This window comes from Corticium candelabrum, chromosome 14 (assembly GCF_963422355.1).
Source record: "Corticium candelabrum chromosome 14, ooCorCand1.1, whole genome shotgun sequence".
Taxonomy (NCBI): Eukaryota; Metazoa; Porifera; class Homoscleromorpha; order Homosclerophorida; family Plakinidae; genus Corticium; species Corticium candelabrum.
In genome coordinates this window covers 1310621-1323728 of record NC_085098.1, presented here as the reverse complement: position 1 = coordinate 1323728, position 13108 = coordinate 1310621, and the positions used below count along the sequence as shown (strand labels likewise).

The 13108-nt window shown below is 42.6% G+C and overlaps 3 protein-coding genes across 3 annotated transcripts in view; 1 reads left to right on the top strand and 2 right to left on the bottom strand.

The window, feature by feature from the left end:
* Positions 1-3545: 3545 nt before the first annotated feature.
* Positions 3546-5097, bottom strand: LOC134189917 (uncharacterized). Its single transcript, XM_062658315.1, has one exon. The coding sequence runs from the start codon at positions 4941-4943 to the stop codon at positions 3546-3548; it is 1398 nt and encodes a 465-aa protein (XP_062514299.1). The 5' UTR covers positions 4944-5097.
* A 368-nt stretch (positions 5098-5465) lies between these two features.
* Positions 5466-6673, bottom strand: LOC134189916 (uncharacterized). Its single transcript, XM_062658314.1, has 3 exons — positions 6281-6673; positions 5933-6215; positions 5466-5507 (listed from the first exon to the last, which is right to left on the bottom strand). The coding sequence occupies exons 1-3, from the start codon at positions 6607-6609 to the stop codon at positions 5466-5468; spliced, it is 654 nt and encodes a 217-aa protein (XP_062514298.1). The 5' UTR covers positions 6610-6673.
* A 90-nt stretch (positions 6674-6763) lies between these two features.
* The window catches only part of LOC134189647 (tropomyosin-like), a 7358-nt gene continuing 1013 nt past the window's right edge, over positions 6764-13108 (top strand). The window contains exons 1-6 of the mRNA XM_062657993.1: positions 6764-7082; positions 7135-7225; positions 8980-9171; positions 9232-9423; positions 9478-9594; positions 12565-12695. Coding sequence (XP_062513977.1) covers positions 6796-7082; positions 7135-7225; positions 8980-9171; positions 9232-9423; positions 9478-9594; positions 12565-12695 — 1010 coding nt within the window. The 5' untranslated portion in view covers positions 6764-6795. The remainder of the gene's footprint in view (positions 7083-7134; positions 7226-8979; positions 9172-9231; positions 9424-9477; positions 9595-12564; positions 12696-13108) is intronic.

Here is a 13108-nt window from a genome sequence, read left to right as displayed (position 1 = left end):
ACATTAAGTACACTCTGCTCCTCAATCCAGGTGTACATTGGAAGAGACATTTGCACCCCTTGTGGATGAACTATGACACTGTCGACAACTGACAGATAAGATAACAGGTTTCTGCCGTACATAGAACAGCTGTTCCGTAATCTATTTGTTTATGAGGAACCAACTTGGTGAGGAACTGACTGAACCTATAGGAGCACCTGACCTTGCTATGTTTCAACTTGTGGACATGTTCACTTCCTGCACTAGCCATGATGTTAAGGATACTATACTAAAGTCATTTTGTTGTGTTGACTCACACTTGAGAGTTGTCATTGCAACTGCAGCGTTTGGGATGGGCTTGGATTGTCCTAATGTACATAGAGTAATCCACTGCGGTCCACCTGAAGATATTAAACTGTACTTGCAAGAGACTGGATGGGCAGGGCATGATGGATTACAGGCACAAGCAATTTTATACCATGGTGGTCCTGACTTAAGCACTCGACACTTGAATGAGGATATGAAGATGTACTGCAGTAGCAAGGAGGTTTGTAAAAGAAAGCTGGTATTAAGATACTTTGATAGTACTGAAGATGCAACAGGCCCTGATCGCACCTATTTGTATTGTGACATATATGACCAATAGTCCTTGTTTGGTACTGATGTGGTACTGGTGAATCAACTACGATCATCGAATGTTAGATCAGGAGAAGTGGCAATTGTAATCACAAGTTACATGCCAAGAAGAGTCTGCCCTTACACCAAAACCAACAATATCATCAGTAGACAATACCGCATGCTGGTAAGTCATTACAATGTTCATGGCTATGCATATCATGTCTGCATTTGCGATGACGCGTAACGTCACGACTTATATACACTTCCTTTTGCTTGTGTGATCCAAAAGCACAATTCTTTGCCTTGCTATTGCCTCATAAGCTCGTCCAGTAGAGACCTGTTCAGTGAGTGCTTGAAAAAGAAAAAGGAGGAGGAGGAGGGGAAGGAGGAGGAGAAGGGGAAGGAGGAGGAGGAGGGGAAGGAGAAGAAGGACGAATATGTTTACCCAGGAAAACCCCTTCAGCATGAGGATGGTCCTCCAGGGGGTCCTGCTGCACCTATTCAAAGTAGTCTGCCTTCTCCCCCGCCATTTATGCTGGTACTCATTCATACTCCTGGGTAAAGAAAGTGCACTTGGTGGGTGAGTTTCTTGCACAAGAAAATTACGTCACAGTTGCCCTCAATGAGACTCAAAACTGTGACCCTAGTAGTGGATCCCAGATGTATTCATTTCATAATAAACTTGCTAACCAACTGAGGTACAGTGCTTACAGCCTATCGGTACACTCCTCTCCAGTTTCACAAGTTTGCCTATCAGAAAACGTGCAGTCATCGCTTGAAGCCTGACAGTGCGCTCCTCGTCAGTTTCCCGAGCTCTCCTACATAATTTGTCACCTGTCATTATGTGTGGAATTGTTACGTCAGCTGATTGTTTATGAGCGGGATTGGCAGTTATGTTACCCATTGCCCACGTCCCAAACAGACTGCTGATTGGCTCAACAAACCCAGATGAATGTGACCCACTGCTTACAAACATACATGCAAACATATATACAAATATAGTGACATACCGGCAGACAGACCAGAAGTCAATTGAGCCCTTAGCTAAGCTTCTTGAAGCAGGCCACCACTCACTGTGGTGTCCTTCTATTATGCTCATACCTTAAAGGTGCCCACTCACAATTCACCGAGCACGCGCAGACACACCCACATAAACTTGACAACGTGCCACGATTTCAAGTTGTGTCCTAACGAAGCAGAACAAAGGAACATCTAAGGGTGCACCACGTTCTATGGGTGCACCACGTTCTATGACATAGAGCCTGTACTCCTAGTATAAATAGAAAGGCGAATCGCGTTGTTGTCCGCCACGGCAGTAGAGAAAGGTGAATCGTGTTGTTGTCCGCCACGGCAGTTTTGCTCCTCGTTCTTGACATTTCAGGAAAGATGACGACAAATGTGTTAGGTTCTTTATCCACACATTTACCATTTACCATCTTGAGATAGCTTGCTGTCAAATGACAAAGCGCTTTCTCGATCATTTCTAGTTGCACGTGACCCGGGAATGGGTAGAGCACAAAGCATCACATGATGGCATCTGAAACTCGGAGTGTGAAATAAGCTATGGGGAGGTGCCGGACGCCGCCGGCAATGCAGATCGTGCATCTATCTTTACATGATAGCTACAACAGCTGGCTAGAATTGAGAAATAGTCTATACCCGTAGCGACAGATGATGCACTGGTAGCGATGTTTCTTCTACAGTAATTGAACAACTGCACGTCAGATGTATGCGCTGGTACACTAATAAGCTAGTCTACAACTTCATACATGGTAGATGTCTGTCCAGATGCCATCGCACTAGTGTGTGCTCTGTGTTCCACCATTCTTGGGGTCACGTGCAACAAGAAAAAGATCGATAAATCACTTTGTCGTTCAACAGCATGTTATCTCAAACTGGTAAATGGATAAATGTGTGCGTAAAGGCATGATTTCAAGGTTGAGTGGGTGTGTCTGCAGGTGGGCAGTGAATTGTGAGCGGGCACCTTTAATTAATTAATTCCTACTAAAGTCAGTAGGGTAAGGGAGCCTAATTGGGAACGCCTACTTTCATTTCCGCCTTCTCCAGCAGGTTTCACTTGAAAGCCGTACAGCTGTGCACTGAGTAGCGCATGAACTTGAAGCTTAGTTTTTAGGCTAAACAAGAACTGAAAACTGCAGACTAGAAAATTTCCAATGTCTAGGTAGAGCTTCTAGAAGTACGCGCGTTGAGATATTGATATCTGCGCAAAGTGCCCTAATTGGGAACGGCAGAGTTCTTGACGATCGTGCAGCGGTGGAGTAAGCCAGCGCTACAACATTGCAGAGCATCAATTCTGTATTGTACTGATTGATCGTTAGCTCTCTTTGTCTTTGTACTGTGAGCGTAGGCTCCAATTTCCTCTAGGGGCTGGATTGGCATGTGATAGAGAGAGAAAGGGAGAATCAAGACTCTGAAGGGCCTAACATGATGGTATTTGTATTGATATTCAAGTACAAGTTGCGAAACGTCGCAAACGGACTAGTTGGAAGGAACTGTGGCTATGAATTGTTGAAGGTATTCCCACATGCTCCTGGAATTCACCTAGACACTGGCGTGAACAAAAACTAACAGCTTTACTATCATCCAACATTGCAGTAACAAAACTCGCTACACTACTATTATCATGTGGAACCGCTGCTACGACATGCTGTCTTGTAATCTACTTGTTAAATTCAATGACTACATTCTGGACACATCCATAACTGTTCAAGGTCTGGGTACGTTGACAAGTTTGCACAATGGTAATGGTACCACCTCCAGCACTTGTCGCAGCCAATCCAATTTTTCTGCTCCTGTTTGGTGTCCTTGTCATAGTGTGCACCACAGCCTTGACATGTGCTCTCAGACTGATCAATGTGAGGACTTTTTGCTACTGTTTTCTTTACTTGCTGTTTAGACTTAGACTTAGCCTTTGACTTTTGCATTTCTCACTGCTTTAGTCTTTCAATAGCTGCTTCGCTTGTTAGCGCTTCACCATAGTAGCCTGGTTGTAATCTACTTCCTTTCACATTAGCTTTTGTCTCTTGAATTGTTTGGAAGTGTTTCTTAAAAATTCCTGCGACACGTTCTGTTACAGGAGTAGCTGACAAGGGTTGTTCTATAGATGTACCTGAGTAGGCTTCCGATGGCTTTAGCTTATCTTCTCTAATTATGCTTCTGTTAAGGGGGTGGATGCCAGTGGCACGAAATTCACTTACTAAGTGCTCAGGAAAAAAGCTCTCTTTCCACAGCTGACTCAACAAGGATGGAAAACTACGTTTAGAGACCACAGCCTCAAACTTTTCACTTTTGAATTCTTTCAAAAGTCGTGCCCACACATGCTTTACAGATTTGAAAACAGAGACATCTAGTGGTTGAAGGATGTGTGTTGTATGGGGTGGTAGACAAATGATGATAGTATTCTGTTTTGCAGCTTCTGTTACTAGCTCTAACATGACATGAGAGCCATGGCCATCAAGAAGTAAAACAACAGGAGCTGTCAGTCGAAGAAGCTTTGTTGCTGGTAAAAACATCTGAATGAACCATTCAGAGAACTGAGCGCTTTCCATCCATCCTGAGTTGCTGACACTGAACATGCAACCGTGGGGACCACCTTCCATCCAGCTAGGATTTGTAGTCTTGGCCTTATAGACAACATATGGCAAGATGCATTCTCCTATCGCAGATCCACAAGCAAGAACTGTGATGTTATCACGGCCAGAACCCGTGCCAATCTCATAGACATCTTTTTGGCCTTTTCGTACTATTACTTTTTTTGATGTAACAGATGTACATAGTCCAGTCTCATCACAGTTCCACAGACGTCTCCCCAATTCACTGTATGGTAGAGTCAGGAGACCCTCCTCTTGCAAGATCTTTTCTAGATTGGAAAAGAATTTATCCACTACTTCAGTCGATCCTGCTTTTGCACGCTGGATGGTCAAGTGCTCTGGTTTTCGCTCACTCAAACTTGGCCATCTTGTGAAAAAATTCTTCCACCATTTCTTGCCTGGGAAGCCACTAGGAAATGGATTCTGCATGCCAGAGTCATCGAAGTATTTTTTGATGACACTGCCAACCATGTCACGAGTTGGTGGATGGCCAAAACTTCCAAGGCTTATAATGCATCGAGCAATAACCTTCTCTTCTAGAGGAGTGAGGGCAGTAGGACGTCCAACGCTGGTGTACTTGACTCTCTGGTGTTTGTGTTTGAATAGGGTGGTGGCGGCACAACCAGCTCTTGCTGATGCTTGTCGGTATGACAATCCCTGCACTTCTACATACTCTATTGCTTGCTTTATCGTGTCTGGCGCATACGCTCTAACAGAATTGCGCTCTCCAGCCATTTGAACTGCTAATGACTAGCCAACGTATAGCAAACTCCACCTACAGGGCGTGCTTTCGCTGTCCTTGTGGGAACTCTAGTAAATAGGTTTGCAGGTTGCGAGATTTGACTACTCAATGTAGAGGAACGTTTGCCGCTACTTCAAAACAAGACGAAAGACCTCTTGCACACTTGCCTTAGACAGTCTAGGGTCCTATGCGCTTGGAGTATAGATCTATTGGTAGGAGGTGCAACTAATAGATAAGTTACGCTACTGTATGAGCTGTAGTCATATATTATTGTATGTATGGACGTTTGCAAAGCTGAACTACACGTCGGACAATCATTTACACAAGAGGATGCCATTCTAGGACGGAATTGACCACATTCACTCACATGGATATGCCGTTTCTGTAAGAAATTGCAATTGATTTGCCACAATTATGTAAAAGTAAGACCCTTTCCTGCGACCCTTTCACGTCAAGCCCAATTGGTGACAGTCATTTCTCTTCCTTTCACACAGCAGACCTACTTTAGGCACGCGCTAGATAAGATCGTAGTAGGGAAGACCAAAAGTTTCCAATGCCTGGAAAAATTCTGATGACACAGAAGATATTAGACTACTGGATCACAGTCTTATAATTCTCTTGGAAGGCTTAGTCAACGAGAAACGAACTGTTCCCAATTAGGACACGCCTCGTAGATATCAGTAATGTGAACCTTCCACTCGTTAGCAGCTCTTGTGTCAACATGGTAGATAGCTAGCGTGCCAGCTGCTTAGCTTCAACGCTATGGTTCGTTAGGTGCAGTGAGATTCGTTTTTCAGTAAAGAACTTGAGACACAGGCGGAAGTACGTGTAGGCGTTCCCAATTAGGCGCCCTTACCCTACTACTATCTCACTACCGTTGCTATTATTTATGAGAATAATGTTATTTAAAAAAATATTCAATATTATTTAGTGGTGTTATTACAACAGTGACGGTGATTGCACTATTCACATTACATTTTACCATAGCCTGCCTCTGTTGTAAGTCGTTCTTCAGCTCCATTTCCTGCTGCATAGTGTTTAGCTGCATTATCATCTGGCAATGCTCGGTACTTTGCTCCTTCACTCTCTCAGCAACTTGGTGAACTTTACCACCCAATTCTCGTTTAGTCTCATCCAGTTGCTGCATCAATTCAGCCTTCCGCCATTCAGCTTGCTCGTACTTGTCCTTCTCTCTGGCTAAGGCTTGTTGACAGGAGGCCAGAGATAGACGGGCTTCATTAGTCAAGACCTCTTCTTTGGTCAACCTGCAGTTCCACACGTCCTAAATTTACGTGATTTGTTGACAGAGATTCTACAAAAAAGCACGTACGTTTCTTCCAAGCGTTTCGCGGTCAGTTCGTTCACTTTGAGTTTTTGAGACACAGCGGTGCGCCGTTGTTCCGCTTCCCTCAATTCATCTTGATATTCTCTTATTTCGCTCTGCTTCTGATCAATTGTAACCTTTAGGCGAGCGCTTTCATTTCGTGCTTCCAAATAAAGCTGCCACTTTGCCTTTCTATCTGCAGGTTGGAAATAGCCCATGAGTTTCTGCATTTCGTCATTGAGACGACGCAACGTCTGATTTGGAGGCCCGCGACTGATAGCCTCAAATTCCTTCATAAACGACAAGTCCAAACCATTCTGCTGTTGGTCTGCCATTGGACAAATACAGTGATGCGGTGATGCGGTGATGCAGTTGCTGAAAAAAATGCTTTAGCTAAAGAGCAACTACACCCACTTCACTGACCAATGAAAACAGGCGTAATTTGACACATACATGTGCACGTGATTAACCAACTGTTCGAATGCGCATTCGCTTGCGTTTTCTCTTGTGACGGATTTATAATGGCACTTTCTCCGCGAGACAAGCAGCGCTATGAGCTGGAGGTCATAAATGACAAGTTCTCTGAGTGTTTGGAGCGATCGAAACAGTTCGCAGAATGCGGCGAGCCCTACCGATACGACTACACCGCCTTGACGCGACAAAACGACGATTTACAAAGGTTACTGCACGTACATGACGGCCAACTAGCCAAGATACGATGCGAATTGGCGAAAAAGGAAGCAGAGTGTGCTAATGAGCAACTGAAGCTGGAGAAATCACAGAAGCAGATGCAAGAGCTTGAGAAAAGGTGTGGCCATCTTGCAGTCAGTCCTCCCACTCTAGCAGTGCTATTTGTGTAGGATCACTGATAGCCGAGCACAGCGCGATGAAGCTTCCCGCGCTCTAGATGACGCCGAAGAGGAACTTTCTAAAAACAAAGCTGCGAATACAGTGAGGAAATAGATACTGCGAAGAGTCATATTTACGGGGTAGCTAGACATGACAGTATGATTTACACCTCAGCGGGTACCAGAAATGAAACCTGAGATCGTCACTCACGACTGATTCATAATCGACGTCCTAGTAGTTTAATTAATATAATTTATAGTCACCGCTTAATTTTTGCATTGTAATGTTGTCTCTGTTATATGGGAGGTATTATAATAGAAGTTGGCATATGTCTATAGAATACGGCCCGCTACTTAAAATGTTGTGTGTCTGTCTGTGTGTGTGTGTGTGTGTGTGTGTGTGTGTGTGTGTGTGTGTGTGTGTGTGTGTGTGTGTGTGTGTGTGTGTCTGTGTGTGTGTGTGTGTGTGTGTGTGTGTGTGTGTGTGTGTGTGTGTGTGTGTGTGTGTGTGTGTGTGTGTGTGTGTGTGTGTGTGTTGTTAGGATATATGGGAATTTCAGCAGTGATGACTGGGTTACCTGGGTTACCGGCTAGTGTGATTTGACTGTGTTGTTAAGTAGTGTGTTGCCTTTGCTGTTATACTACATGGTGCCAGGAGTGGGATAAAGCCTACTAGAGCAGAAAGGCAAAGAAAGTACACATTGCAAAGAGAAAAGAAGAAAGTCTTCCAAATGTAAGAGAGGAAGTGAGACCACTGATCATAATGCAAGGTACCATACCACTTCCATTCGTGCTTAATATGAGTGAAAGGGATGTGAGAGAGAACTGGAAAAGATGGAGGCAAATGTGGGATGCATACCAAATAATGTCTTGGTTGAGAGAGCAACCTAGAGAATACTGACTAGCCGCATTTATTATGATTGTAGGACAGGAAGCAGTGGAGCTACAATACTCTTCATTTTGAATCAGAGGAAACTAGAAGAGACCTGGATGTAGTTCTGCAAAATCATCTGCTAGATATCATCAACACTACATATGAGCGATTTTGTTTCAACAAATGCAATCAACAGATGAATGAATCATTTGATACATACCTGACTATGTTGAAGGTTATGGTCAAATGATGCGAATATGGCACGATGACAGAATACCTTCTCAGAGATAGAATAGTGTGCGGTATTGCCGAAGACACTGTTCGAAAGACATTACACCATCTGTCGTAGTGTATTATGCAGATACTTTTATTGATACCTGTACAGTAGTAGTTACAGTAGCAGTAGTGGATCTTGCAAACATCGGTATTTAGCATTATACGTACCTAATATGTTTTTTCAAGTAGTAGTAGGTACAGTAGCAGTAGTGGATCTTACATACATAGGTATGTATTTGGCATTGTACATACGTAATATGTACAATTTTTTAAATACATGTGCACTATTTGTCGTAGTGTGTGTGTGTGTGTGTGTGTGTGCACGTGCTCGTGCATGTGCGTGTGCATGTGTGTGTGTGTGTGTGTGTGTGTGTGTGGTGTGTGTGTGTGTGTGTGTGTGTGTGTGTGTGTGTGTGTGTGTGTGTGGTGTGTGTGTGTGTGTGCATGGTGTGTGTGTGTGTGTGTGTGTGTGTGTGTGTGTGTGTGTGTGTGTGTGTGTGTGTGTGTGTGTGTGTGTGTGTGTGTGTGTGTGTGTGTGTGTGTGTGTGTGTGTGTGTGTGTGTGTGTGTGTGTGTGTGTGTGTGTGTGTGTGTTGCCTCTTGTGTTGATTTCATGTGCCGAGGTAATCAGGTGAATGATTGTTGCCACTTTGCAAAGTAATCACATATAAGTTTATAATAATACAGTATTTTTTGTCTCATTTGCAGATACTGAAAGAGAGAAATAAGAAGTTGGAGCGAGAGCTGGAATTAGAACAAGAACACCTGCAACGCCAACATGATCATTGGGAGGTACAGCTAAAAGAAGAACAGCTTCAGAAAGCTGCTATAGAAGAGACAGTAATGATTAGAACTGGCCACTTGGAGTCATCGGTTCCTGGTTTGGAAGCAGGGCATGAGGTAGAGTTAATGCTAGGCTTTTTAGTGCATTCAGTTATTTTCTATATGCATTGTACATAGTCTCTTGATCACTCATTGAATGGTTACATGGCAATGGAGGAAGCTCTGATGACAAAGTCAGCAACTTTGGAGTCAGACAAAATAAAAGGAAAACTTGATTACTGGCGTGGAGAGTTAAAAGAATTAGAAGCAACAACAAAAATAAAGACACGTGAGAACTTTGAAGAGATTAAGAAAGGGTGTGAAGAGAAAGTGAGTTTGCTTGTAAGGGTTTCTTTAGCGAATAGACAGGTGAATCTTTTTTAGGTGAAACAAACTGAAAGCAGAACTCGCCTTGAGGTTGACCGTTTGCAGGATGCCAATACAGAGATCTTGGACAAACTAAGTAGACTTGCACCACAAGTGAAGGAAATACGTGAAGAGGTAAATCTAGTCTCGAATTTCCAGACCAGAGTGCGCTTGGAGCACGTAAACTCTAGTCTGGACCAGAATGGCACTAAAATGATTTCAGAAATAGCCTAAGCCAATCAGCGTCTTATAACTGGAATTTTGGTTGTAAATTCTGATTGGTTTAACAGTAATTGGTTATGCTAAGTGCACTGATGCTGATTATGCGCGTGTGAAATTCTCGGCACTAAGTGTACGCCAGAGGGGCTGAGTGCACGCCAGAGTCATGAATAGAGACTCTGGTGGACGCACGCGTCTTATACTCCATTTACATGAGCACAGCAGGGCAAGGCCAGCAGGGCTTGGCTCGGCTCGGCCCACTTTCACTCTATAATTTCATTTAGTGTTGACCTGTGCCAGCACAGGCTGGCCCGCTTACGAGTGCTCATGTGAATGGGGTATTAGTTTAGTTTCAGCTTCAGTTCTTTGATGTTTTCAAGCTTGCAGTGACAGGATATGCACAGCAGCGTCGCTAGACCATCAGCTGTGACGACTGGTCGAGCGATAGTCTCACTAGTCGAGCAATAGTCTCACTAGTCGAGCGGTTAGACTAGCTAATGTTCTACTGAAGAATCAAAGAGTCGTCATTTTATGCCGTCCACCAAGATATCGCCGCAATCACGGCAGATGTCTCTTCTTTGTTCGTGAGATCCCATGGCATTTACAAATTATATGTTTGTGTAATGCAAAAGCTTGGTATCTATCCATCTCATTATTGAACTAGGTAAAATGAATGCTGTGGCATCGCTTTTTAATAAGTACTTCTGAAATCATTAGTAGAGTTCGCATGCTTTGCGCTCTCTCTCTCTCTCTCTCTCTCTCTCTCTCTCTCTCTCTCTCTCTCTCTCTCTCTCATCTGGAAGTTCGAGGCTAAGGTAAATCATAATCACTTACAAGTTACGTATACAAGGAAAACCTCACAAAAATGCAAGATGATTTGTAAAACTATTCAGTGCTGATTGACCCTGTTAAGGTTTGTTTTTATGTAGCAATTAGGCTGAAAAACTGTAAATTATTGTGTGTTTGCTAACATTTTGAGATTGTGACATGAACAAGTCTTACCTATATATGCACATGTATGTCAGTGCATGCATAACCAACATTTTATTGATAGTGACACATGATCACTCTCTAGGAATGGCTGGCAGTGTCAATACATCATAAGCTCACCCCCTTTCTATCTTGGCTCAAAAGTATTACTGAAAAAACCAATAGCATTGCTGAAGTCTCCTACTCTTCTTCTCTATGTGTGCCAAGTTTGAACCTCTAAAACCGTTTGGTTTATTTTTGAATGTATTTGCAATATACCACAATTTTGTCTCACTGACTAACTTCTCATTCTGCACACTTTCTCCGAGTGAACTGGTTACGTTTCTTTGCTGCAAACTATCTTGGGCAGAAGAATTTTCTTTGTCGACCGGTTCGAAAATACGGCTTTCACGATTTTGTGTGAGAGGCCCGATTTTCGCATCCTCTGCCATTTTCTAAGTGGTGCTACGCGTGCTCTGGCACTTGCAGGCGCGTCTGCTGACATTTGTAACAGCTTATGTTGTGAATGAACAAGATACGAAAACGTTATAAATGTATTTTAGTAGGAATGGCTACACAAATCAGCAAAAAGCATAAAACAAGTGTGGATGGTTTAATACTATACCAAATTGAGGGTGCCATGACTAACTCACACTATACTTTTCTGCAATGGTGAGTCAGTCATGACATCCTCAATTTGGTGCTGAATTCAACCATCCACACTTGTTTGTCCGCTTTTTGATGGTTTGTGTAGCCATTTCTACTAAATACATATAATGTTTGTATCTTGTGATGTTTCACCATACTGCACAGTACTGTAAGGCTGCAACAATAAGGACGAAGATGTCATGGTATCCTTGCGCATTTTGCTGCATGCCAGTAAAAGCGAGGTTTACCAGAGAGTACTAGTAGTAGAGCGACCAAGTTTGATAACTAACCGGCATGCCAGTATAGGCGGGGCAATGCTGGTATAAGCAGGGCTAGGATATTAACCACAAAGATATTTATATGCTGCTTCTTGCCCATGCATTTGATTAAAATGAATTGCTGAAATAAGGTTGCCAAGCTTTGATTGCATGTGTATTGATTGCTTCTGCTTCATCTATTTTGAGTAATTCTATAAGCCAACCTGGGAAGTTCTAGTGTTTGTAGAAGTAGATCCTTTTACAGCCCTAGCTTTTTCTGTAAATACAAAACTACAGGTCTATCAACTGGAAAGAGATGACTGCAGATCCAAGTGGGTACGGTACCTCCCACTCACTGTTAGAAGCTGAATTCATCTTGGCTTTTATATGTGCATGCTGGAACTGTGTTTTGCTGTTTTGATGCGCTATCCACAGAAGCTAGCTGCTGGTGAAGTTTCAGAATGCCATCAGATGATATATCTCAACCAGCAAGGGAAAGAAGATAGTCGTACTTTTTCTCAGAAACAAATGATGAAACTGAAAGAGATGCCTAACCTACCTAGTAGCTGCCTCTTCAATCAAAGTTAACGTGTTCAAGTTCAGAGGAGGGAGAAGACTGACTTTCAGTAGTGTAGAATCTCGCTTAGTGTCTACTTGTTAGACATGTAGTGCACAGATTATATCATTTTGCAGTGTGGTCAAAATGAAACAAGAGCTTTTGAACGTATTGCTCAGCATGAGCTCTTGTCAATGTGTTTCAACAAGACTTTGTTTGTAACCAGCTCTTAACAGTAGTGGTGTAAACAGTAGTGGTGTAATTGGCCGTTGTGTTGATGTATACCATAGTCAAGAGTTATATATGTGAAGAAACATGTAATAGTATTAAGTATTGTACATGAAAGTACTGTGTTGTTTTGAACTTGCCATACATAAGACACATTGTAGATTGACTGTCTAGAAATCATTTATCACCATGGTGTTGAATATACAAATGTAATATTTTCTTTGGCAGACTGATGCTCAGAGTAAAATGGTCATTCAACTAGAGGATCTAATAGAGGAACAAACTAAAGATGTTGAGGACATTGGAGTGGCATTTGAGCTCTGCTATTACAAAGTACTGCTTGAAGAGCTTGCTTCACAGTAAGTATTTGCATACAGAAACTTATAACTTAAATTATTGTGTATACAGCAGATGCTGGCAAAGACAAATCTGAAGGTTTGTCAGTTTTCCAGTATCCTGTTAATTGCCACCACAATAAGTTTTAATGTAGCTGGAATGTTGGTTGTTGTAATGTACATACTACAATTCATTCAATTATACCATGGCTTAGTTCCTATAGTTTTTTAATTTCTTGATTGTAGCCATGATTTAAGAAGTTACATGATGATATAATAATGTGCCTGTGTGATGTCTGAGGAGTGGCATGAGCTTGAAGGCATGCATTACAGAAATTTTCCATTTAGTCCGCTCCTGTGTAGTTGGAGTTCCATGTTTGCACGCATACTTACAAGATTAGATGTTCCAGCAAGTGTAATGAATGCCTTTGCAATGA

Bases quoted from the DNA above. Each gene is read 5' to 3' on its own strand.
- LOC134189917 (XM_062658315.1), bottom strand. From the start codon at position 4,943: ATGGCTGGAGAGCGCAATTCTGTTAGAGCGTATGCGCCAGACACGATA.
- LOC134189916 (XM_062658314.1), bottom strand. From the start codon at position 6,609: ATGGCAGACCAACAGCAGAATGGTTTGGACTTGTCGTTTATGAAGGAA. The intron at 6,216-6,280 runs GTACGTGCTTTT...GTGGAACTGCAG, and splicing joins GCGAAACGCTTGGAAGAAAC to GTTGACCAAAGAAGAGGTCT. The intron at 5,508-5,932 runs GTAAAATGTAAT...GAATTTTTCCAG, and splicing joins TACAACAGAGGCAGGCTATG to GCATTGGAAACTTTTGGTCT.